This window comes from Anolis sagrei, chromosome 1 (assembly GCF_037176765.1).
Source record: "Anolis sagrei isolate rAnoSag1 chromosome 1, rAnoSag1.mat, whole genome shotgun sequence".
Lineage (NCBI taxonomy): Eukaryota > Metazoa > Chordata > Lepidosauria > Squamata > Dactyloidae > Anolis > Anolis sagrei.
In genome coordinates this window covers 50,299,973-50,325,849 of record NC_090021.1, presented here as the reverse complement: position 1 = coordinate 50,325,849, position 25,877 = coordinate 50,299,973, and the positions used below count along the sequence as shown (strand labels likewise).

The 25,877-nt window shown below is 40.0% G+C and overlaps 1 protein-coding gene across 5 annotated transcripts in view; it reads left to right on the top strand.

Annotated features, from left to right (window-relative positions):
• LTBP1 (latent transforming growth factor beta binding protein 1) overlaps window positions 1-25,877 on the top strand; it is a 207,327-nt gene that overhangs the window by 15,061 nt on the left and 166,389 nt on the right. For all 5 annotated transcript variants that reach the window (XM_067464429.1, XM_060754008.2, XM_067464424.1 and 2 more), the window contains exon 3: window positions 18,499-18,784. In XM_067464429.1, coding sequence (XP_067320530.1) covers window positions 18,499-18,784 — 286 coding nt within the window. The remainder of the gene's footprint in view (window positions 1-18,498; window positions 18,785-25,877) is intronic.

Genomic DNA, 25,877 nt, shown 5'->3' with positions numbered 1-25,877 from the left:
TTGTGTAACATATTGTTAAAGTCATAGTGACTATTTAGTTTTCCAAATGATCACACAAAATGCAAGTTATAACCAATCAGTTCTCAAGTCTGCTGGCAGGTCTTAAAAACATGTGTTGACAGGTGATCATGATGCACATGTATGAAATCTAATTTAGATAATTTCTGAATTGTATGACAGGCAGTTAATAATAGTGTAAGTTCAATAAGTATTTAAAAATTTTAATTCATGCTGCTGATAATATAGTTGAACATTAACAAGTTGATAGCAGCCCACCAGATTCATCTTTCTCATTTATGATTGTAATGTTATTTGTAATTTTCATTTTAATATAATTCTTTATTATCTTAATTTTCTATATATTTTTTAAAGAAGCAGCATGTCAAATACATTTGGAAAGCTCTGCTTTAGATGAATGTAGTGATAATATTGTTGGATTTGCAGAAAGCAAAACAAATTAATTTTTCAATTTCTTTGGGACAGATATCTTTTCCAGTTATTTACAGGTGCAGACAGACAGATAAAGTGTTGCCTTGGGCAAGACAGGATTCAAATAACTTCCATAAGAAATAAGATGATTTTGATTCCAAACAATTTGTGTAGCACAGTGGACATAACACCACTTCTTTGTTGTAGCCCTCCATTCTCTTTCTGAAAGGTTACAGCAATTGCTTTATCTATAAAGTATGTTTATTTGAATAAATTTCTGATTTATTTAATAAAATACTAGAGTCGTGGGTAAAGCTAATTTTGGAGACCCCCTGTAAATTAATAATTACTGCTGACCAAGCACCAAATTTTGTGTCCTCTTTGTATTAGATTTGCTATTTATTTAATACTAGCTTAGGTACCCAGCAATACCCGGATTATAATAGGACTTCTTGATAAACACACAAAGTATTCATTGTTGGCTTTTGGATTTTAAGAATGAACACATTAGAAAATGCATAAGAATATGGGTAAACTACAACTCCTATAATCTATCAATGTTCCTCACCCATATTCAAAATTGGCCATGTCCGGTCTGTGTGTCAAATTTGGTCCAGCTCCATCGTCGTTTGGGTTCACAGCTTTTTTTAGACCGGGGTTCCCTTCAAACCCCACCAGTTTTCAAAGATGTGCATGTTGAGTATGTGTGCCAGTTTTGGTCCAGATCCATCATTATATGGGTTCATAGTGCTCTGGATATAGGTGAACCTCAACTCCTACAATTCAAGGTCAATCTTTCCAAACTCCACTAGTATTCAAAGTTGGCCATTTATGACAAGATTGGTCAAGAACAGTGGTTCTCAACCTGTGGGTCCCCAGATGTTTTGGCTTTCAACTCCCAGAAATCCTAACAGGTGGTAAACTGGCCGGGATTTCCGGGAGTTGTAGGCCAAAACACCAGGGGACTCACAGGTTGAGAACCACTGGTCTAGAAGATCCATCGTTGTTTGGGTTCACATTGCTCTCTGAACTACAACTCCCACCATGGTGGGTCAGTCCCCATATTCCCGCCAGTATTTTCTGTTCGTCATGGAGGTTTTGTGGCCAAGTGTGGTCCAGATTCATCATTGGTGGGTTTCAGAGTGCTCTCTTAATGAAGGGTGAATTACAACTCCAAGCCTGGTGGGTCATTCCCCGCAAACCCCACCAGTATTCGAAGTTGGGCATGTCAGGTTTGCATACCAAGTTTGATCTAGGTCCATTGTTGGTTAGGTTTAGAATGCTCTCTGGATGTGGGTGAATTATAAGTCTCAAATTCTAGGGTCTAAAATACCCCCTCTGGTATTTTAGAAAGGTTCACTCTGTTTTAATGAGAACAGGTACAGATTTTTTTTAAATGATAAGAATAATTGAATAAATTTGTGAAATATCTTTATTTCTCAAGCGAGGGGATTCTTGAAAATTTTAGAAGTTATAGGGTAGACTTGGGAGAGATTTATTCTTCACTGGCATTTTATCAATCATAAATACACTTACCTTAGAATAACCCCCACAAATCAGTAGGAAAGGCTCAAAGCTAAAGTTGGAAGACGTTCTTCAGATTATGATAAACCGGAGACTTGGAAATACTGATACCTGAAGCTCTGGAGAACCATTTTTATTCAGGGAAAACAGTGCTAAGCTAGATGTGAAATAATCTGACGGACATAAAACAGCTTCCTATGTGTTTATCCTTTGAGATATCCTTTAGATTGTAACTTTCTTCTATGAATGGATACTTCTGTTTAGAAATCAAAGCTAGTTTAAAGATAAGGAGAGGAAAGTGTTTTCAGTTTTTTAACTAGTACAATGTCATGAAAAAACTCTGTGCCCAAAGACAATTTTTTACTACTAAAATGGTTAGTAATGATCAGGATATGGTCATCTTTAGCAACGCAAGAGTGATTTAGTTCTAATACTTCAGATTTGAGAATAATTAACAACATAATTTTAAAAAGTGGCTCTCTTAAGTTGTGAACTACTTTAGGGATGACAGTACTAAAAATAGGTGAGACATGAGTTCAGGTCCCAGGTGCTGCATGGAAATATGTCTTTGATATATCGATGTCCATGTTTTCTTAGTTCCTATGAGATTGTAAGGATTGTATTACCTTCTGATTTGACCATCTGTTCCAGACAACAAAAATCTGTGGTTTTATCAGCACACTTGGCAAACCCCTAGTGAAGATAAGTTTCTTTCTACTAGGTTATTTAAATTCAGTCTCGATTGGTGGACATCTTGATTATCCAAATAATACTCTTATATCAATGTGTGGGGCTGCTGTTTAAGATCAGTGGATAAAATCTAGAATGATTTCATGCAGGAGAAGAGAATCACAAACAATCCCTAAGTGGTAAATGATGCCATTGCCTTACATTGACTAGAGATATTCTAATGCTATTCTGATCATCACTCTTGTGTATATTTGGTACAGTATAAGGTTTTCAACCTTAAGACCTGAAACAAGGGGGTACTCCTAAATTAAATAGAATTGAATGAGTGCTGAGTTGTGGGCTGATAAGTTTTTGGACTCAATTCAGAGTGCGGGTTATTATTATTATTATTATTAGTATTAGTATTATTAACTTTATTTGTACCCCCCTAGCATCTCCCAAAGGACTCGATGTGGCTTACAAAGGCCAAGGCCTCAAAACGCAACCTATAGGTTATCACCTATAAAGCCCTACATGCTTCAAGTCCAGCCTATCTTTGAGACTGCATCTCCTTCTATGAACTGGTGCAGGACCTGAGATCTGCTGGGAAGGCTGTCTTCTCGGTCCCACCTCCGTCTCAAGCACAGCTGGTGGATACGAGAGAGGGGGACTTTTCTGTAGTGGCCCTCTGGCTTTGGTATGCCCTCCCCAAAGATATCAGATTAGCCCCCACTCTTCAAGTGTTTCAAACCAATTTGAAGACATGGCTCTTCAAACAGGCCTTTGACTTCATTTAGGAATGGTTTATATTGAGGACTTAGTTGATTATTTCTCCTTGCACTTGCAGACTGATATTGATGGCAATTTGTTTTTTGTATCTGCAGCTACTGTTGTATTTTATTGGTTTTTAATAAATGAAGTTTTTGGTTTTATGCTGTTGTTACTGTTACTGTTATTGTGTTATTGTTTGGACACTTATTGTATTTTGTATGTTGCACCTTGAGTGCTTTTGTGAGCTGCCCCAAGTCCCTTATTATGGTAAAAAAGTCCATTGATCGTAATCTACTCTGGTTGATGCAGATAACTGGATGTAGGCCTTGTCCTTTTATAATTGCCTTAGTAGAGAGCTAGTGTAGTGTAATGGTTTGAGCATTGAACTACAATTCTGGAAACCAGGGTTCAAATTCCTGCCTGGTCACGGAAATCCACAGGAAGTCCTTGGGGAGATCCATTCTGTCAGTCCCGGAGGATGGCAGAGACAAATCTCCTTCCCAGGAAAATCCCATGATAGGTTTGGTAGAGGAATGGATACAAATATGGTCCTATATCGCCTCTTATCCAGAACGTTCCAAACATTTCATATTGGTGACACATTTTTAGACATGCATTATTTCACCACACAGTAATTCAGTTTGACTAGCAAACCAGAAGTTAAGCCATTCCTTTATAAGATATACGGTCACATACATAAATTGTAGTAACAAAATATATGGGGATACAACATAACTCATGAAAACTTTTCGTTTATATTTTTAAGATACATGATTTATTGCTTATTTTACATAGACTCAGGGGGTTCTTGCTACATTTGCAGGACACATCTCCGCACTGCAACCTCCATGCAACCTCCATGCTAACAGGTTGCATCACAGAGTTCTGCTCTAACCAGTGGTATATGTTGGCCCCCCAGAGTCATGGTAAACCTTCTGAAAACAGCAGAATCTGAAGTTTTAGTTTGATGGGTCATAAGCTCTGCAGGCCGGCCTTAGTGTAACTCATTACAGAGCGCAATGATGCTGAGAATGATAACAGTAATTGGAGACTGCTTGCATAATAGAAACATGAGATCATTTTTTTGGGATCCAGCACAGTATTTCAAGGCACCAGAAATGTGCTTGCATTTCAAGGTACAAGAAATATTCTGGAGTTCAACATTTGGATAACAGTTGCATTTGCTGCAGTTTTAAGAGTAATTTGCAAAGAGCCAAGGGATGCAGTTTTCCTTGTTGTGCAGTTTTGAACAAATCTGAAAACCGTCTCTTTTAATCGGAGCATAAGAATGGCAAAAAGAAGGCATTATTTTTGTTTCATTCCTAGAGGTCATGTTTACACAACCGTGGATGTCACTACAGGAATGCGTCAGATGTTTTGAAATGAGCCAGTTAAGAATTCCAGCAATGACGCATACTTTTATTAGATGTGTATTTAGGACAAGAATTCCCTTTGCTCTCACAGTTATGATAAGGGCAACGTTCACATAGAAGAGAGAGATACTTGCAATATCTCATCCTCTAGTAATGCAAGAATCGTAGAAGAGCTTCCCTCACCAGAGTAAATGCTAAAATGAAATTGTGAGATTATGCCTGAAACAGTAAGCATGCAAGAGGTGTAATATTATTAATAAATGCAAAATACATCCATTTGTCAACTGAGTAGCAGGTTTATAAAGGAATGGATAACTTAGCTTGCAAACTGTATATTTTATTCTTAATATTATAGCATAATGCAAAACCATAATTTGATATGTGAATGAACTTGAATTTTCTACCACCCTGCCTTATTAATAAACCATTCATATTATGTACAATCTGTAGTATTCCCATGGTTTCCTGTCTCTTCCATCTTTAAAAAAACCCCAGAAGATCCATTAAGACGGAGAGAGATGGAATATGAACAATGGGTTGTTGTAGGTTTTTCAGGTTGTATGGCCATGTTCTAGAACAGGGGTCCTCAAACTAAGGCCTGGGGGCCAGATGCAGCCCTCCAAGGTCATTTACCCGGCCCTCGCTCAGGGTTAACCTAAGTCTGTAACAACTTGAAAGCACACAACAACAACAACAACAACAACAACAATCCTATCTCATCAGCCAAAAGCAGGCCCACACTCCCCATTGAAATACTAATAAATTTATATTTGTTCAAATAGTTCTTTATTTTAATTATTGTATTGTTTTTAAGTGGTTTTTGCACTACAAATAAAATATGTGCAGTGTGCATAGGAATTCATGTTTTTTTTCTTCAAATTATAATCTGGCCCTCCAACAGTTTGAGGGACTGTGAAGACCCCTGTTCTAGAAGCATTATCTTCTGACGTTTCACCTGCATCTATGGCAAGCATCCTCGGAGGTTGTGTGGTTTGTTGGAAACTAGGAAAATTGGGATTATATATCTGTGGAAGGTCCAGGGTGGGAGAAAGAATTCTTGTCTGTTGGAGCTAGGTGTGAATGTTTCAATTGGCCACCTTGATTAGCACTTGATGGCCTGACAGTTTTTAGGTGTAACTTGTTACTGCCTGGGAAATTCCTTTATTGAGAGGTGATTAGGTGTTCCTGATTATTTCTTGTCTGGAGTTCCCCTGTATTTCAGTTTTGTTTTTTATTTACTGTTATAATTTTAGAGCTTTTAGTACTGGTAGCTAGATTTTGTTCCGGCCATGAGAGCCTTCGACAATACGAACAAAGTCTTTTGATGGATAGTACTAGGAATGGTCTATATGTTAAACTTTGAAACAATTTGCTAGTATTTCATACTTTTTAAACTAGGTTATTTATTTATTTATTTTAGTGTATTTTTACCCCACTCTATTTCAACCCTGAAGGGGAGTCAGAGTGGCTTCCAGATTGGCATAAACATACAGATACAATATAAACCATACATTAAAATCAGTTTTAAAAAATCATGAGATCATAGCATATCAGTACATTAATGTAAACTGTTAAAACAACACAAAATCCAAGATTATAATAGTGTCTCTTTTATCAGTTTGTGCAAACTACTGTGATTACAATGGTGTTTATTCTTTTTTTCTTAAAATAAATTATACCTTTCTTTAACACAAGGTTTGGAACTACAGTTGGGCCTTCCACATTTATGGGATTCACTTTTGTAGAGTTGCTTATTTCTGTATTTGTTTTATATGTTCTCTCTAGAAATCTACAGATTCTCCAGTGCTTTTCACTGTCAGCTTCTTCTGACTGTTGGTTATAGAGTTGTACTAGAAGATCTAAAGATTCCTCAAGAGAACACTTATCAAGCCATTTGTGGGTCCTCCAGTGCAATTATGTGATCAACATCCAACAGAAGCATTTTTTAAAAAATATTGTTTGTTTTTAAGTGGTAGCTTTATTACTTTTCCATGGGGTCCTATGCACCTAACATCAGTGAACATGGGAGGGGGGGGGGGTCTGACTACAATGCATTCAAAATAACTACATATGTTATTTGTAATGCAGCCCTGTTTTTGGTAATAAAGGGTTAATGACATTACTTTAAAAACCACCTGAACAGCCCGTCCTATCTTTTTTCTTCTATATTAACCAATATTTCTTCATTATTTTGAAACATCATTGTGATTAGTGTTACTTTTATTCACTGTGGCAAAAAATTGGTAATGAGTAACACAAACAAGGCACTTGATTTAAAAAAACAAACAGCTAATCTATATAAATAAAAATGTAATGTTCGTTTGTGGGATTAACATAACTCAAAAACCACTGGGTGACGTGACACCAAATTTGGACACAATATGCCCATCTGGCCAATGAGTGACCATTACTCATAAAAACACTGAAAAACACAGCAGAAGAGATTTAAAATGCCAAAAAATATAAAAATACATTACAACGCATGTGCAAAACCATATAGGTACACATATACACAGATATATACACAGACACACACATTGTTGTTCATTCGTTTAGTCATTTTCAACTCTTTGTGACCTCATGGACCAGCCCACACTAGAGCTCACTGTCAGACATCACCTCAACCAGCTCCTTCAGAGTCAAACCAGTCACTTCGAGGATGCCATCCATCCATTTTGCCCTTGGTCGGCTCCTCTTCCTTTTTTCTTCCATTTTCCCCAGCATAATTGTCTTCTCTAAGCTTTCCTGTCTCCTCATGATGTGGCCAAAGTACTTCAACTTTGTCTCTAATATCCTTCCCTCCAATGAGCAATCGGGCTTTATTTCCTGAAGTATGGACTGGTTGGATATTCTGGCGGTCCAAGGCACTCTCAGAACTTTCCTCCAGCACCACAGTTCAAAAGCATCTATCTTCCTTTGCTCAGTCTTCCCTATGACCAGCTCTCACATCTGTAGGTGACTATGGGGAATACCATTGCTTTACACAAATACACACACATATACACACATATACACAGACTGGGCCACAGCAATGCGTAGCAGGGGACAGCTAGTGGTTTATAAAAAGTAATGTTCCAAGCTGTGACTTATCCTGTGGACAGACAGAATGCTGTGTCTTAACAAGTGATTGGCTTCTGCACTGTGAATTCTGTCCTGTATCTTTCTGTTTGACACTTCTGTTCAAATGGATAGATTAATATTTCATGCTGAGGCTTGGAAGCTCGCTGCTTATTTTGTAACTGAGAACCTTGACCTCTGAGCAGTATTGCGATTCATCTGATACCGATGCTTATGTTAACCATCTAGTAATGTACATAACAGGACAGGTTCATTGAGGGTTTTAAGCTAGTATAAGTTTCTTTTGACTTATGTCACCCATATACCTTCCAGGTTGTGGCATGCACAGTTTCTGGGATAACTGAGAGCAGCAGCTGCAGTTTACAAGTCTTCAGGCAGCCATTTACAGCTCATTGCTCGATCCATAAATTGCTCACATCTTTAGAAGCATGTTGTGCAGTCCTGAGGCAACCGCAAAGTGCTTCGTTCCCAACAGCAGTAAGCAAAGCTCAACTGCCGCATATTAGGAGCAGCGGTGGGGAGAGGCATATAAGATGGTTCACATAATAGTAGTAGTAATAATAATAATAATAATAATAATAATAGTCATCATCATAATCTTTATTTATCTCCCCGGAGAGACTTGCAGATTACAATATAAAGATATAAGGCAAACATTCAATGCTTTTACACAGTGAACAACAACATACAATACACAGACAAAGGTAAAGGCCTTCCCTTCTAATCTCTGGCGTCTGGAGGTGATGATCAACTCCGGCCATGGGGAGGTGCTATTGTTCCATTTTTGCATGCTGAGAAGCCTGTTGTCTGTTGACATCTTGGATCGTATTTTGCCAGCATGTCTGCAAGGGGTGCCCTTTTACCTTCCTGTCGAGGTGGTAACTATTGATCTACTCACAATGCATGCTTTCAAACTGCTAGGTTGGCAGAAGCTAGGGCTAAGAGTGGAAACTCACCCCAACTCGCGGCTTCAAACTGCTAACTCTCCGGTCAGCTAGAGGTTTAGCCCGCTGTGCTACTGCATAGCCTGATGTTGGTTTATTGTTCACAGATTGCATAGTTCTTCATGCAAAAAGTTTCATTTCTCTTGAACCTTAACCAAGAACAAAAAGGTCAATGCACTGTTTGCAGTGGGACGAACCTTATTGCACTTCTAATCAAGCAAAATTGAGCACCGGGATGTATTATTGGTTTATAGTTCCTGGCTTGTTTGGAAGTAGGATGCTGTGAGTCCTGGATTAGTCAATACAACAAGAGCAAGCAAATGCTAGAGGGCTGCGTTGCCCCCCAAAGGATTTTGGAGGACTATTCCCTGTAGAATCATAGAATACTAGAGTTGGAAGAGACCACATGGGCCATCTAGACCAACTTCCTGCCATGCAGGAAAAGCAAAATCAAAGTACCCCTGACAGATGGCCATCCACCCTCTGTTTAAAAGCCTCCAAGGTCTCCACCACACTTCAAGGCAGAGAGTTCAACTGCTAAACAGTTCTCACAGTTAGGAAGTTCTTCCTAATGTTCAGGTGGAATCTGAACTCATTGCTCTCAGTCCAAGCCTCCAGGGCAGCAGAAAACAAGCTTGCTCCCTCCTCCTTATGACACCCTTTCACATATTTATGCATGGCTGTCATGTCTACTATCAAGCTTCTCTCCTACAGGCTAAACGTATCCAGCTTATTGAGATGCTCCAGACCTTTGATCATTTTAGTATTGGCTTTTTTATTTTTTTGTCTTTAAATGACCCCACTCCATCCAAATCTTTTGGTAGTATAGGGGTATATTTTCAATATTTTGGCCTTTTTCTAGACAGTTTAGTGGCTAAGGCTTTTTTTTCCCAGCAGGAAGTGACCAGGAGGTGAATTTCAGTGTCACTTCCTTTTGGCAGAAGCCTTTTCTGTAATCTAAAACATCCCAAGGAGGGTTTCAATGTGAAGAAATTACCTCGACCACTATTTCTTCTGGTACATAATTAAGATAAGGCAGGATTGTGAAATTCCAGTTTAGCATTCTATAGAATCCTCAAGTTGGGAGAAACCAAAAGGGTCATTTAGGCCCTTTCCAGACATCTGTATAAAATCCACATTGAACTGGATTATATGGCAGTGTGGACTCAGATAATCCAGTTAAAGCAGATATTGTGGTTTATCTGCCATGATATTCTGGGTTATATGGCTGTGTGGAAGGGCACATAGTCAAACTTTCTGTCATACAGTAGCACACCTGTTCCATCTAAATTGATAGATGTTCTTAGTCCATAAAGACATATTTAGTCTATGAAGACATATTTTGGGTCCATATAATCTTTTACATTGAAGACAAAGACTTCTAGATGGAAGGCGGCATGACAAGGATTTCCTTGATATGCTTTCATCTAAAAGGAAGATAAATACTTTTGTTTTTAATATGGTAATGATTCTGTTCTTTATATTGTGCACTAGTGTCTTAGTTTCACATTGATTTCTGGTCATGTATCTTTGACACTGCTTTTGAATTTTTCTGGGAGGATGAGTGGGTGGAAATTCATTGTTCTTTAGTTTCTAATGCAGTTATTTTTACTACAGACTGATAGTATCTTAATTATGAAAATGTATCCTGTCAGCATTATGAACAAAGTCACCTCACTGTTTTATGTGCCAGAAGCCTAGGGAGATAGCAGTGGACATCAGGGGGAAGGAAATGTCCTCTATCTGATCTGTGGCTGATATAACATTGTACTATTCCTGGGGCCAAAGCCAATAACTGCATGATCTTTCCCCATGTCTCCCACAGTCAGATCTTGACTTTGGTCCCATGTCAGCCATTTTACCAGTGATTTTTCCTTTAATATATTTTGTTGGAGTATCAGATATAGACACGGTACAATATTTGTCATTCTATATGGACACAAATATGATACCAGTCCCTGGCATATTGATACAAAACCTGTCAGTCCCTCATATCAGAAAGCTTGAGAGGCAAAGTTCTATACAACTATTAAAGATATATTTTGCAAGGCAACCCCATATGGTTTTCCCCCCTATTAGAAGGAGACCCATTCCTGTAATATCCCCTTTTGAATTCTCTCCACTGTCTGACTGAAGGGAGAAACATTTAGTAACAGCATGAGACAACTTCATCACACTAGAGAATAAATCCACTTTAAATCTGGTTTCTGCCTCCTGCAGAATTCTGGGGTTAGTAGTTTAGGGAGGAGCCTTTAAAAGCCTCTATGAACTATAAACCCCAGAATTCTGCAAGAGGCAGAAACTGGATTTAAAGTGGATTTATTCTCTAGTGTGATGAAGTGGCAAGAGTGAGGCAACTGAGGTAAAAATTAGCAGATTGGAGAAGTGACAAACAGGCATGAGAAAATAGTTGCTTCAGAAATAATTACATCCATTGTGAGCTTATTTGTCCAAACAGTAACTTGTCTGGACTAGAGAAATATCACTCACACCCTAAATCAGGATTATTAAACTCTTTGAAACCCTGTTTGCACCTGCACTCTCCCAACCTACTTGATCTGTATTACTCCCTATTCAGATAGTTTAAAAATTGGTTAATTTGAACTCCTGAGGAGGTGGATGCAATTGTCTTTCTTCTCCATCAGCTGTAGAGGAACTCCATGCGAAGATGAAGCTGTCATGGTGTTCATGATATGTTCAACTTCATACTGGCAGGCAATGTACCTATTGTAATGTTCACTATATATTATAACATAGCTTGTGGGTCAAAGTTTGTTGCAAATTGAGACTGGCAGCCATATAGAGAGGATCGGGATCAATATACAGAGGTCATTCCTCATTTACAGTTTTGACTTTTGTGGATTTGATTATTCATAGAGTTGATCAAAAGTATTCTCTTCGGGCATCTCTAAGTCAGAATGCATTTCTCTCTGTGTCTATGCCAGCATGTTTGCATCCCACCCCTTTTCTGTTTATCTCATTTCAAATAACCTTTCCTACAATGTCTAAAGTTGAGATATGGGATTGTACAGGAGAGCCAGGCATGTAGCCAGGGAGGGGGGCTTTAGCCCCCCCCCCCTGAAATTCTCATGGCGGTCCACGAGGCCTTACTGGTGCATTATTTAAACTGTTATGTTTATTCATATCATGATCTGATCACCATACTCAATATATCCCATATGCATGGGGTATTGGGGTAATGATACAAAAGGTTTGCTAGGGTAGACCCTCTTTCACTCAGACCCAGCCCCCCCCCCCCCCCCCCGAATCAAAATCCTGGCTATGGGCCTGAGGAGAGCTGTCAAGTTGATATACAATCTTGCTTGAGGCTTGTGCCATATTGGTTTACATTCTTAGAAAATATGTCTATAAAGGGTTGTTAACTTTAAAGTAATTATTACACAGATTTTCCACTTTGACCAGCAAACAGAATGCTTTCAATTTGAGTTTTTCCTGCTGCTGTTGCTTTTTCCATCTCTAAATGATGAAAGCTGCAGGTTCCCATTGCAGGTTGCCAGCAACTGGAAGAAGCTGTATTATTTAAATTGAGAGAATAGCCTTCTTTCCTCTGATCTTACTAATCAGATTTATCTAGGTTTTTATCTTTTCCCAGACACCAGGCTATGGAGCTCATTCTTAAGTCACTGCAGTCAGAGCAGGATAAAAGAAACGATGCTGCTCTAGTTACCACACAGTGGTAGAAAAGAGGGACCATGTATAATGTATACCTGGGTTTTGCTGATATGCACACTTTCCAACTTTATCCACAAAACTAAGGAAACAGCTGTCTGACATTTTAGAAAAGAAAGTTACATGTGCTATTTTTAGTGCTGCAATGTAGCATATAGGCTTTTGTTATATTTATTTATTATTTACCTTATTTATATCCCGCCTTTCTCTACCTCAAGGGGAACTCAAGGAGGCTTACATGTGACTCCTACACAGTGCCTTAAAACATACAGTGTTAACTTAAAAATACATTGGATTAAAATTAATACATATTAAAAAATAAATAAAATACATTCCAATGTTAAAAAAACACACCACCCAGGGATCAGAGTCCAAGGCCATTCCATAGTCAATTGCACATATTCCACATTAAAATTATATTAGTTTTCCTTTTAAACTGGCAGTTGGATTACTCTATCATATCCAGCACCACTGTTGATTCTAATATTTTGATCACAAAGGCAGAATGTAAATAATAAAATATATAAACAGCAGAAGCTGTTATTATTTTGGAGATAGAGGGAATGTACTTATAAGCGAGCGGCAAAGGTCACAAAGGTATTTGATGTTTTAATAACTTTTTGAAAACTTTTGTCTGAAATGATTTTTTCACATAATATAATGTAATTTCCTATATATATTAGGCATGTGCATTTTGGCTGAACCTCGATCTGTTTCAGCTGGCTGGATTCCAATAGACCCCCGTATCTGTTTTTGCATGCCTCCCAAAAATGGGCAGGTAGCTGGATAGCCTTTTTTGGTCTGCACCCAAAAAATACAGCTGGATCTGGCCACTGGTGGCAATGGGGAACTTACAAGGCTCTTCTTTGTGTTCCTGGGAATCCTTTCCTTTCTTTCCTTCAAGGAAGCCTGGGTTTCAGTGACAAGATTAAGGAAGCAACCTTCCTGGGACCCTTTCCTTTTTTCCCTTCAAGGGAGCTTGCGTTTCAGCAATGAGGTTAAGGAAGTAATGTTCATAGGACTCTTTCCTTTCTTCCCTTCAAGGGAGCCTGAGTTTCAGTAATGGGATTAAGGAAGCAGACAGCTCACGTAAGACACATCACTGTTCTATTTGGCCCAACAGACAGGGCTCACAAGGAAACCCCGTGCGAGGAGGAGCACGCGGTGGCAGCCTCTTTTGGCATCATGTTCTCCCCAAAAAAAGGGAAGAGAAGCTGTGATCGGCTGCCATGTGGTCCTGTTATGGACAGGAAATGGTGACAGCTGGGCTCTTGCCATTACAGCTATCCAAACAAGCCGAAGAAGCCGGATTGGCCAAAGGAAAACAGTTAAAACAGATTCATGCATATACCTCATGTGATGCAATGATATTGTAAATTAAAAACAAAGCATAAAGACATTATTAAACATTGAAACCCTGTTGTAACTTTTGGCCCCCCATGTATATGCTTTCTGGGAGTAAGCACCATGAAAGACAAAGGCAATTACCTTATTTCTCAGTAGAAATACATAGTACTCTTAGAGCGTTGTTTGAAAGTTGGCTGTGATCATGTTTTCTTCTCTTTTTTATGAGACATATAAGTGTTCCTCAATTTCTGGCAGTAAGACTAAATGTTTGGTCTTTTACGATTATAATAAGAACTTTTTATAGAACATAAACAAAACTCATTACAACAGAAAAGTGAGTTCCTGTGCTGGGGAGGGACTCAGACAAAGATGCAACACAGCACATTCAACTATTAAGTGTACTGTTTAACATCCCCATAAAAACAATACATTGAAGTAGTTGACAGCAGTTGGTAATGTGTGGTTTTTCTGCTAGGGGTACAACTCCAGGGCCATGCAGCTCTCAAACAAATAGCAGGTGAAGTCAGAACAGCAGAATATGAACTGGTGGCATTGGAGACCAGAAATAGACACAGTGTCAGCACCTGAGATCTTCTCGTGCTACTGCCATATTGCATCCCATGGGATTGTGAGATTTGTAGTTTGTGGAGGAAGCACTTGAGCTCTGGCTGAGAATTCTTAATACTTTCTCCTGCACTGGAAATTCCAGAATTCCATAGGATGCAGCAATTCCAGTTCAAATAGTATCATAGTGATAAAATTATATAGTATCTGGTATAGATGGCTTCATATCATAGCTGACATCAACCGTTTTCATTTTCCGAGACCTTCTCATAATCCATTTGAGAAAGGTTCAAAGCAACAAAGGTGCTGGAGGTTTGACAACCACATTGCATGCAGCTCAGTGCATCTACCTGACTAAATGCTGAAAAAAGAAATGGCTTCCTGCTATCACCAAGTAAGATAGGGAGGAATGCAAAAGTGAATGAAGCCATTTTGGCCCATGTGGAAAAGATCAGGGCAGGGAGTGTGGCAAGAGAAGATGAGACAGCAATGGCAGAATATCCATGCCAAAAGCAGGCAGCAGCTATGGAGCAACCAGGGCAGGGATTACACAGGGCCTGGTGCAGTAGGAGAACCTAGTGATAACCTTTCTGTATATTTATTTGTGACTTGTTAAATGTAAATATATACATTAAGACCCCCCCCCCCCCAATATCCATAGGGTTCACAGAAACAACTAAACATCATTACCCAACTTCCTGTTTCAAAATGCAATTGAGTTGCCCTGGAGGACTAGAAAGTCTTAGATAGATATCCTCTCTAGGGGTTTGCTAGGTCTTCCCAGGTGACCTATAGAAATTTCAAGAAAAGAATATCATAGAAATACCTGGCGCACCAAGTAAATTTCTAGAGAGGCTATTTCCCAGGTGCAGGTAAGTAAAACCACAAATATAGGTTCTGCAGTTCCAGAGGTCTTGCTGTATGCTGATTAGATGAAATCGAAATATACTGGAAGAGAGGGATTCAGTGATAGACTGAATCCCCAAGTGATAAAACCGCTTTGCCAAACTCCTGTCTCCTTTGGCTCATGAGGGGGTTAAGATACTTGAATAAAACTTGTGCCTTGAATGCTAATGTAATGATTCCTTCCTATTCTCCCCCATATTAATTGTTATGGTTAGCTCTCAGCCTTGGAATGCTTTTCTGGCCTAGCCAGTTAGTGACACTATGTTGAATACAATGAAAAGGCCCCTTGAGACAGGGAGGACAAAAGAACCATTGAGTCTATGGTTTATATTTGTTGGAGGGCTGAAAGCAATCTGATTGTTGGAAACAACAATTGGTTCTGATTCCAGCTGGAAAGTGGTCTGCCAGCTTCCCAGTACAGTGTGGGGCTGATTTCAGAGAGGGAAGGCACTTGATAAGAGCTGTAAGGCGGTGGCCTCACATTTTATAGTGAAAGAAGCAAAAATGTGGGGAAGAAAAGAAAAGACTCTCTTTCCAGAAATATGTTTCAGTCTGTCAAAAATCTGCATATATAAAATAAAAATAGATTAAAACATAACTTTCTTATATCGTTTTAAGAACATGTTTTGTCTATAAAAGTGCTGTATGCTAAGCTCCCAAGTATTGATTAAAATTTTCAGAAAGCTATTGTTCCAAATTTAAGTTTCCTATCTTATTTCTCAAAATATGCCTTCACGTATGACTTTGAGCATCAGAAGACCTTGATATATCAAGCAGCCAAGGTGCTTTGATTTGTGGATAATGTGTCATGACATAACAGCAGAGCTTTCCAAATGTTTCATGTTGGTGGCACGCTTTGTAGACTTGCATAACTTTGGGACACAGTAATCCAGTTTCACTAGCAAACTGGAGGTTAAATCAACCCCTTATAAGTGATATGGATTAACAATAATAATATTGTATCCTGCCACCATTTCTCCGAAGGGACTTGAGGCAACTTACACAAGGCATGAAAGTGCCTAGAAACAGAGCATATAAAATATAAAATGAAATTAAATAAAACAAATAAGCGTATAATACAACAACTTAAAACTCAATTAAAATGGTGCTCATCTAGTGGCAAGCTATTGTAAACATGGCCAGGCTGTAAACAATGGGCAAGGGAATGGGATAAGTGCAAAGGTGCAACCATGGAACGAGGGCAAGGGCGGTAGTGCAAGACTTCATTATAATTGCATAGAATCACTACGAACTAGGCGTTCTCAAAAGCTTGTTTGAACATCCAGGTCTTCAGGTCCTTATGGAAGACAGACAGTGTGGGGGCTGGCCTAATTTCCCTGGGAAGGGCGTTCCAAGGCTGGGGAGCCACCACCGAGAAAGCCATCTCCCTTATTCCCACCAACTGTTCTTGTGATGGTGGCGGGACCAAGAAGAGGGCTTCCCCAGCAGATCTTAGAGCCCGCACCAGTTCATAGGGGAAGATGCGGTCACGAAGATAGGCAGGACCCAAACCGTTGTGTGGTTTTATAGGTAATAACCTGCACTTTGAATTGCGACCAGAAACTTATCGGCAGCCATTGGATTGAACACATAGATAATTTGTGATAATGAAATCTATGGGGACACAGCATATCTCATGAAAATATTTAATTGATATATGTATATGATTTCTAAGATAATAATTTATACATTTTGTTGTTTCTTGTTAGGTTCACGTGACACACCTACACATTACAGCTGACATACTAATGAGTCGCAATACACACTGTGGAAAGCTGTATCATAGTGGTTTGCCTCTGCTAGGGCAGTTACATTGAACCATCCATTCCTCAGAAAATTCATACATCTTACTCACTCATGGCAAGCAGGTTTCCGTAATAGTGTTTAAAAAGTTGCATCATGTATAGAAGGAGTGGATAAAGGATCTGCGAATCATGTGTACTCCAGAATCCACACTGTAGTATTTGACTTCATTTTGGGATTTATTTTTAAAACTAGAGGCCTTGGTGGAAGAAAGTCTAATAACTTTTTCATTTAAAAAATTTGGTAAAAACCAGATCTTTGTAGCCAGTATGGTTTGCAGGGGAAGAAACTCCCTCCAGGCCATTGTCTGATCAACCATAAAGGTGTTTTCACCAGCCAATATTTGTGCATGAAAAGCAATGAAAAATAATGAGCAATGCAACAATTTACAAGTAACAGGAATGAGTCACATCTGAAAGGCCAACAAGATTTTTTTTAAAGTTATGAACTCTGGTCAAACAATGACAGGAAAAATTTCACCCACCCTGGGATTTACACCCCTTTTAGAGCCTCAACCACCAAATGTAGTGTGGAACAGGAAATTGGGCTTTTATCCCTTTCTAATATATGTGATGCACTTTTTTCACTGAGCAAGATGACAACCTTGCAGAAATATGTTGTAATGTATGAGGATAAGCTTGAGTATGTTTCTGTCAGTATACACACAAGGCAGCTGAATTGTACAGCTGCTGTATTTTGACAAAGACATCCTGTAAGAATACTTAATCTGATTGTGTGACATGGGAGTCGTAGTCCTTAATTTAATTTTCGTAATAATGGTAGGTACCAGACTTAAGTCTATTATATGGTTATCAAATAGACAGAATCCAAAATAGTCCAGAATCTTTAAACTGTGTATTTTTTGAAAAAAGGAACCCCTGGTGGCGCAGTGGGTTAAACCACTGAGCTGCTGAACTTGCAGGTTTGAATCCAGGGAGCGGCGTGAGCTCCCACTGTTAGCCTCAGCTTCTGCCAACCTAGCAGTTCGAAAACATGCAGATGTGAGTCGATCAATAGGTACTGCTCCAGCGGGAAGGTAACAGCGCTACCTGAAGTCATGCTGGCCACATGACCTTGGAGGTGTCTACAGACAATGCTGGCTCTTCGGCTTAGAAATGGAGATGAGCACCAACCCCCAGGGTCGGACATGATTGGACTCAATGTTAGGGGAAAACCTTTACCTTTACTATTTTTGAAAAGTAGTTAAAAGCGTATAAATATATTACACATGAAAGTAACAAATATTTTGAATATACCATCAGTTTGTACCACTTATCTCATAATTTAATATCAGAGGATATGTTTTGCCCCCAAATCTTGTAATGATGAAAATATGGAGTGATGAGGTTTCTATATTATATTGTTTTCTCTCTTCTCTCCCCCCTTTCCCCCCTCTTTAGCTAACTGTTCACCACCGTGCCAAAATGGAGGGATGTGTTTGCGACCACAGCTTTGTGTGTGTAAACCAGGGACAAAAGGTAGTACTTGTGAAGATTCACCTAAGCAGGAGACGGCTTCACCTGGAGGAACGGGTCCTGTGACTCCACCGTGGCCGATTCCTCAGCGATCCGTTCAGCAGACTTTTTCGAAGAAGGTGCAAGTGCAACAAAAGGTCAACCCCATGGCTAAGATGACGTTTACACTGAAGCAGAAACCTTTTGGATTACCACAGCAAATGCAATCACAGTAAGCCCTTGTCCTCGTTTTGTGTGTATGTTTTGAATTTTGCTTTGAAGGATGACTTAGGCATTATTTGTGATTTCAAATTAGGTGTTCTGGATCCTTTGTATGGATTTGAGACATTTTGTTTTACACTGATTACATGTTTCACGAAACCAGAGATTCAGTATAATTTAAACTAGGAACACCCCTTTTATCTTAAAGTCAAAAGGTCTGATTATTTTCATTCAGCCATTAATGTTCATCAAAAGAACAGATGATTTACACTTCATGGTTTGGGTTCAGGTTACCTACAGGATCGTCTTCTCTTATGCAATCTACTCCGAACACTTAGGTCCTCTAGGGCAGTGGTTCTCAACTTGTGGGTCCCCAGATGTTTTGGCCTTCAACTCCCAGAAATCCTAACAGCTGGTAAACTAGCTGGGATTTCTGGGAGTTGTAGGTCAAACACCTGGAGACCCACAGGTTGAGAACCACTGCTCTAGGGGAGGCTACTTTAGTAGCAGAGCAGTAAGTTCACTTTATTTTGAACATGTAAACACAGTCCAAATAGAGACAAGAATTGTGTTTTCAGTTGGAAATTCATATATCTACAGTCTTGTGATTCTATCCATGTTTCTATGAGTTCCCATTATTTATACACATACTATCAAAAGATGCCCTTAAAACATAACTTTGAAACAATTTAATATATGTGGAATCTGAGAACCTTTAATTCCATTTTTAATGTATTGTCAAAGGCTTTCATGGCTGGAATTGCTGGGTAGTTGTAGGTTTTTTGGGCTGTATGGTCATGTTCTAGGATGCCTGCCACAGATGCCCTTGAAACGTCAGGAGATAATACTTCTAGAACATGGCCATACAGACTGAAAAACCTACAACCCAATTCCATTTTTATTTATATACATTCCTTTTCCAATAGGATGCCTTTACTAGTGAAAGTACTCTTATGCTGGCCAACCGAATGACATTACAATATTCTGGCAATTTGTGATTTAAAATCTCTGGCTTGTAAAAAAAAAAAGTGTGCATGTGTGTGATCAAAATGTAGTTAATTAGGCAGCCTACTTTTTGATGCAGAGTAAAGCGGAAGTGAACTAAGTAATTCAGGATAACAGGGTCAGGAAAACATATACCGTATATTCCGGCATATAAGACGACTGGGCGTATAAGACGACCCCCAATTTTTTCAGTTAAAATATAGAGTTTGGGATATACTCGCCGTATAAGACCACCCCTCTTCCAATGCACACTAAATAAAAAAAATTAAAAATCAGATTTGAATTCAAGATGGTAATTTTAATTCAAATGCTTATGACATGCAGGTTCCCATGAGAGGGACATTGTACCTTACATTGTACATTACATTTGCTCTTTATCCCTTGAATTTCATTTATACTCTGGGACCTTTACATCATGCTGGCAATATTGACACAGCCTAAAACAGCATTGGCCTTTTTAGCTGCAGCATCATACTACTGGCTCATGTTCGACAAAGATTCCTTTCACAGAATCCTAAAGTTGGGAGGGACCTCTAAAGGCCATTTAGTCCAACCCCCTTCATTCTGCCTTCTTGCGGGGAAAGCACAATCAAAGCACTCTCGACAAATGGCTATCTAGTCTTATTAATATTAATAATGGCGTTGGAAGGGAGCTCTAAAGGCCATCTAGTCCAACCCCCTTCATTCTGCCTTCATACAGGGAAAGCACACTCAAAGCAGCCCTGACAGATGGCCACCCAGCCTCAATAACAACAACAATAACATTAATACTAATAAAAGTTGGAAGATATCCTTTAGGCCAGTGGTTCTCAACCTTTCTAATGCCATGACCCTTAAATAAAGTTCCTCATGTTGTTGTGACCCCCAACCACATTTTCGTTGCTACTTCATAACAGTAATTTTGCTACTGTTATGAAATGTAATGTAAATGTCTGATATGAAGGATGTATTTTCATTGTTACAAATTGAACATAATTAAAGCATAGTGATTAATCACAAAAACAATATGTTTGGCGGAGTGTGGGCAACGGATGATGGGATGTGAAGTACCTTCAACCGATGCAGCTCTGACTTCCAGAGACCACTGAGACACCCCCCCCCCCCCCGAAATACAGACCAGGACTAAACTTGGCACACAGAACCCTAATGACCAATAGAAAATACTGGAGGGGGTTGGGAGGAATTGATAGTGAATTATGGGAGAGGTAGTTCACCTACATCCAGAGAGCACTGTGAGCCCAAATTACTATGGATCTGGACAGAACTTGGCACAAATACTCAGTATGTCCAAATCTGAAGACTGGTGGAGTTTGGGGGAAATAGACCTTGGCGTTTGGGAGTTGTTGGGATGTATAGTTCCCCAGCCATCAAAGAGCATTCTGAACTCCAACAATTAAATTGGACCAAACTTGGCCTGCAGGACTCTCACGACCAACAGAAAACACTGGAGAGATTTTGGGAAAATAGACCTTGGCATTTGGGACTTGGGGTGTTTAGTTCCCCAGCCATCAAAGAGCATTCTGAAATCCAACCACAATTAAATTGGACCAAACCTGAGTTGTGTGGAAGGGGACTGGGTTATCTGAGGCCCCTTCCATACAGCTGCATAAAATACACATTGAAGTGGATTATCTGGCTGTGTGGACTCAGATAATCCAGTTCAAAGCAGATAATGTGGGATTTCATTCAGCTGTGTGGAAGGGGTCTGGGTTCTCTGGGTCCCCTTCCATACAGCTGCATAAAATACACACTGAAGTGGATTATCTGGCTGTGTGGACACAGATAATCCAGTTCAAAGCAGACAATGTGGGATTTCATTCAGCTGTGTGGAAGGGGACTGGGTTATCTGGGTCCCTGTTCCTTCGCTCTTTCGCTTGCCTTGCAACCTCTTCTCTTCCCTTCAGTCTCCTCTCACGCTGTTGCTTTCCCCATTCACCTCGCGCGGAGGCCATTGGCGAGAGCGCGAGGCAGGCGACAAGGAGCTTCTGGGACGGCAGGCGTCGCGCGGAGGCCTCCTGGCCTGCCTCGCTCTCTCGCCGATGGCGACGGTGCAAAGCAGGCCAGGAAGCTCTCCTCGCCTGCCTCGTTCTCTCGCCGATGGCCATTGGCGAGAGAGCGGGGTGGGCGAGGAGGGCTTACACAACGCCAGGCCTCGCGCGGAGGCCTCCTCGCCTACCTTGCACCCTCGCTATCGGCGAGAGAGCGGGGCAGGCGAAGGGCCAGACGCTCCATTGGCCTCAATTGGGTCCAGGAAGGAGAGAGGAAGCGTGAGGAAGGCGGCTCTCCGGCCTCCTTCCTCATGCTGCCTCTTTCCTCACTGGGCCCAGCTGGGGCCCAACGGAGCGTCTGGCCCACGCCGCGCTGCTGCAGGAGCCTGTAGACATGCTGGAAGCCTCTCCGGAAGCAGCAGGGGTGAGCGCGCTCACCAGCGCAGGTCTCCCTCCTCCGTCCTCGCCCCGCAGATGCCTTCCCCGGCAGGCGCACACAGGATGAGAGAGGAGGGAAAGGTGTGCACCAGCTGCAGAAGACAGCGCAGGCCTCCGCAGGGTGCATCTTTCCCTCCTCTCCCATCCCGTGTGCACCTCCACCGCCGAGGAAGGCATCTGCGGGGCGAGGACGGAGGAGGGAAAGGTGCCAGACGCTCCGTTGGGCCCCAGCTGGGCCCAGTGAGGAAAGAGGCAGCGTGAGGAAGGAGGTCGGAGGGCAGGCCGCTGCGGGCGGATGTTCTCCTCCGCTGCCTCGGCTCCACTGCCATTCGTCATCTAATATGTCCGGAAGACAAGACGACCCCCAAGTTTTCAAAGGATTTTAAAGGTTTAAAAAGTCGTCTATTACCCCGGTTTTTACGGTATTTGAAATGAGCAAAAAGACAGGAGGAGGGAAAATAACAAGAAGAGCACTAGAGGTTGTGTTCTGGAACAAGAAGGAGAGCAGGGCATTTGGGAAAAAGCTCACAGACAACAAAGAAAGAGTTGGCTGGACATTCGCAAGGGTTATCTAATCATTTTTAAAAGTCAGAATATATACTGTCTCTGAGGTTGTCTGCTAATCTTTGTGCTTTACAGTTTAAGTTTCCTATATTAAAAGATCCGCCTCTTCTGTTTCCTTATCAAAGAACAACACAACCAGAGGAAATCGACTGCATGGGGAAAGCAGTAAAAGTTAGTACAAACAAAGTGGTGCTTAATACGCAAACTCATGAACAATTGAAGCATAGCATATCTTCTATTTAGGCTTTTCAGTTATTTTGATCCCACATTATGTATGTAACAACTCAAAAGTTTAGAAATATTTAGCTGAGAGTATTGTGTTTACATTTGGCTTCTTTTTGTTTATATCTTTCTTAGGAGTTCTGCTGCATCTTTCAGGAAGTTTCAAACTTATTTCTTTCAGGCTTGCTTAATGGCATCCTTTCGGCCATACAGATTTATATCGTTTGGATTCAGAGTCACTTTTGTTCAAACAAAAAGGGTAGCTATTTGTGAAAGGCTTAGCAGTTCAGAGGAGAAGTGTGGTAATTCCTCCCATCCTTTTCTCTGGAGGCTTCTGTATCACCTCCCATGGTGCATATATATGTTCATAGGCAATTCCCAAACTCTGGAGTATATTTTCAAATAGAAATGGTGAAAATCTCACTTTTCTTATCTTCCCCTCTTGTAGGTCCTATCTAATCCTAACCCTCCATCATGCCCCTATGGATACACCCAATCTAGAGTATCTAGAGCAGGGGTCCTCAAACTTTTTAAACAGAAGGCCAGATCACAGTCCCTCAAACTATTGGAGGGCCCGATTATAATTTGAAAAAAAAACAAACATGAATGAATTCCAATGCACACTGCACATATCTTATTTGTAGTGCAAAAAACACATAAAAACAATACAATAATTAAAATGAAGAACAATTTTGACAAATATAAACTTATTAGTATTTTAATGGGAAGTGTGGGCCTGCTTTTGGCTGATGAGATAGGATTGTTGTTGTGTGCTTTCAAGTCATTTCAGACTTAGGTTGACCCTGAGCAAGGGCTGGGTAAATGACCTTCGAGGGCCGTATTTGGCCCCTGGGCTTTAGTTTGGGGACCCCTGATCTAGAGATTCCTAGAAAAAGCTTTTAAATCAGATTTGTAAATATCAATCCACAAAAGTCAAACCCACAAATATGGAGAGTTGATTGTATTAGATGAGGATAGGTTTCTACAGCCTAGTCAAATTGATACCCTTTGTTTGGAGCCTGTATATCCCACCCTTCAGTCAGTCAAATAAGCTCCTAGGGCAGCTTATAAATTGTTAATTTGACAATCTTTTGCCTTTACGTAACATAAAAGGAGCCCTTCCCAATCTTTTAACTTTATGTTCCTTGTCTTTAATCTTACATTTTACAAGAGCCCCAGGGCATGTTAAATGCCAGCTTACTTACTGTGATACAAGCTTTCATAACCACATTATGAACATATATGTGGCTTGAAAGTACATATGGGTAGTACCAATTCTTCTGCGATACAATTGCACTTGCAGACACAGTTTTCTTTAATCATATGCCAAGCTAAATCATTGTTTTATTATTCCACCATGAGGACAGACTTCTAGACGATATGGCTGGCACATTTCCAAAATAATTCTTTGTTAGCTTGTACGCTGTAATAAACATTATTGTAATTCTGTCACTTTTATTATATGTTGTTTGTATGAGATTCTGTTTTGGTTAGCTGTCTTTCTTTTGGATGTATTGTTTTGGATGTATCCTTTGTAGAGAATGTATTTGTTGCAGAAACGGGGAGAGAAGGGCAGCATGTGAAAATCTGTAATATTCGGTTTAAAAAACCCCAAATAGTTTTTCAACACTATATAATCACAGAATCATAGAATCAAAATGAATATACTGTGAGTGTTTACTATTACACTGTTGGGCAGTAGGTGGCAAGCTTCACTTTTCTTTTTGCTAATGTTTATTTTCATAGTAGAGATTGCCAGAATTTGAAGAGGCTGGTTTGAGTTCTCTGGAAGATGTCATTTCTTGGCAGCATAAATTTGAACCACCTATTTTTGCTATTGTATATATGCTTAATGTTGAATACTGAGTTGGGTCTTTTTTTGTCCTCATGAGAATAGTTGAATATGAATAAATTTGTAGATTATTCTTTCTGGTCTCAGTAATATTTCACAAAATCCTACAAAGATAGCCAATACATTATATATGAACAAACATCTGCCAAAGGCAACAGTACTTTTTTTGTATCATGAGACCTGATCATATACCTCTGCCCTAATTCTGAGCTCATCTTCCCTTTTTATTACATGTCATGTCTTATGAGGAGTGAAAGATAATGTTTCTTGAGTTCCCTCTTAAGGAGCGATGCACTATAGGCAGTCCTCAAGTTATGAGCAAGATAGGTTCTGTAGGTTTGTACTTAGGTTGAATTTGTTTGTAGGTCAGGACAGGTACAGTTTTTAAGTGTGACTCCAGCCTATCTGTCTATATATCTATATCTATATCAGCTTTGGATAGCATAGGGAGGGGTTGACACCCCTGTGGTGCTTGTTTTGTTGTCTATGGGCCCTGTTCAGAAGATTTCACTTCACTTTCTGTCCCTGTGATAGTTGGATTCTGGAAAATTTGGCTTGTTGTGAAAACAAGGATTGGGGATAAAGCTTCAGTGGAAACACCTTTTCCCTATGATAACTCTTTCAGGAGTGATTTTCCCTTCCTAAGGGTAGATTTCTCTCACTTTCTGTTGTCTCACCCCTGATCTTAACTATGATCTGTTTCTAAGTTGGGTGTTTGTAATTTGGGGACTGCCTATACCTATTATTATAAATGCCACCAGATGTAAGAAAATATACTGCGGGTTTGATCTAGGCTCTCTTTTAAAAGTTGAAATAGATGTGGTGGAGAAAAAGCATGTAGATGAGCCCAAGATGCGAGGGGTGAGAGGTGGGGTATTACATATAAAAACTGTGATACCCAGTACCCTAACGGTTGCTCTTCCCATATGAATGTGACTTTTGCATGGGATTAGCAGCAAGGTATTTCTTCATTGCCTTCATTTACCAGTTAAGCTCCCAATATGGCCTTTTCTCATAAGTGATGTTTTCTTAAC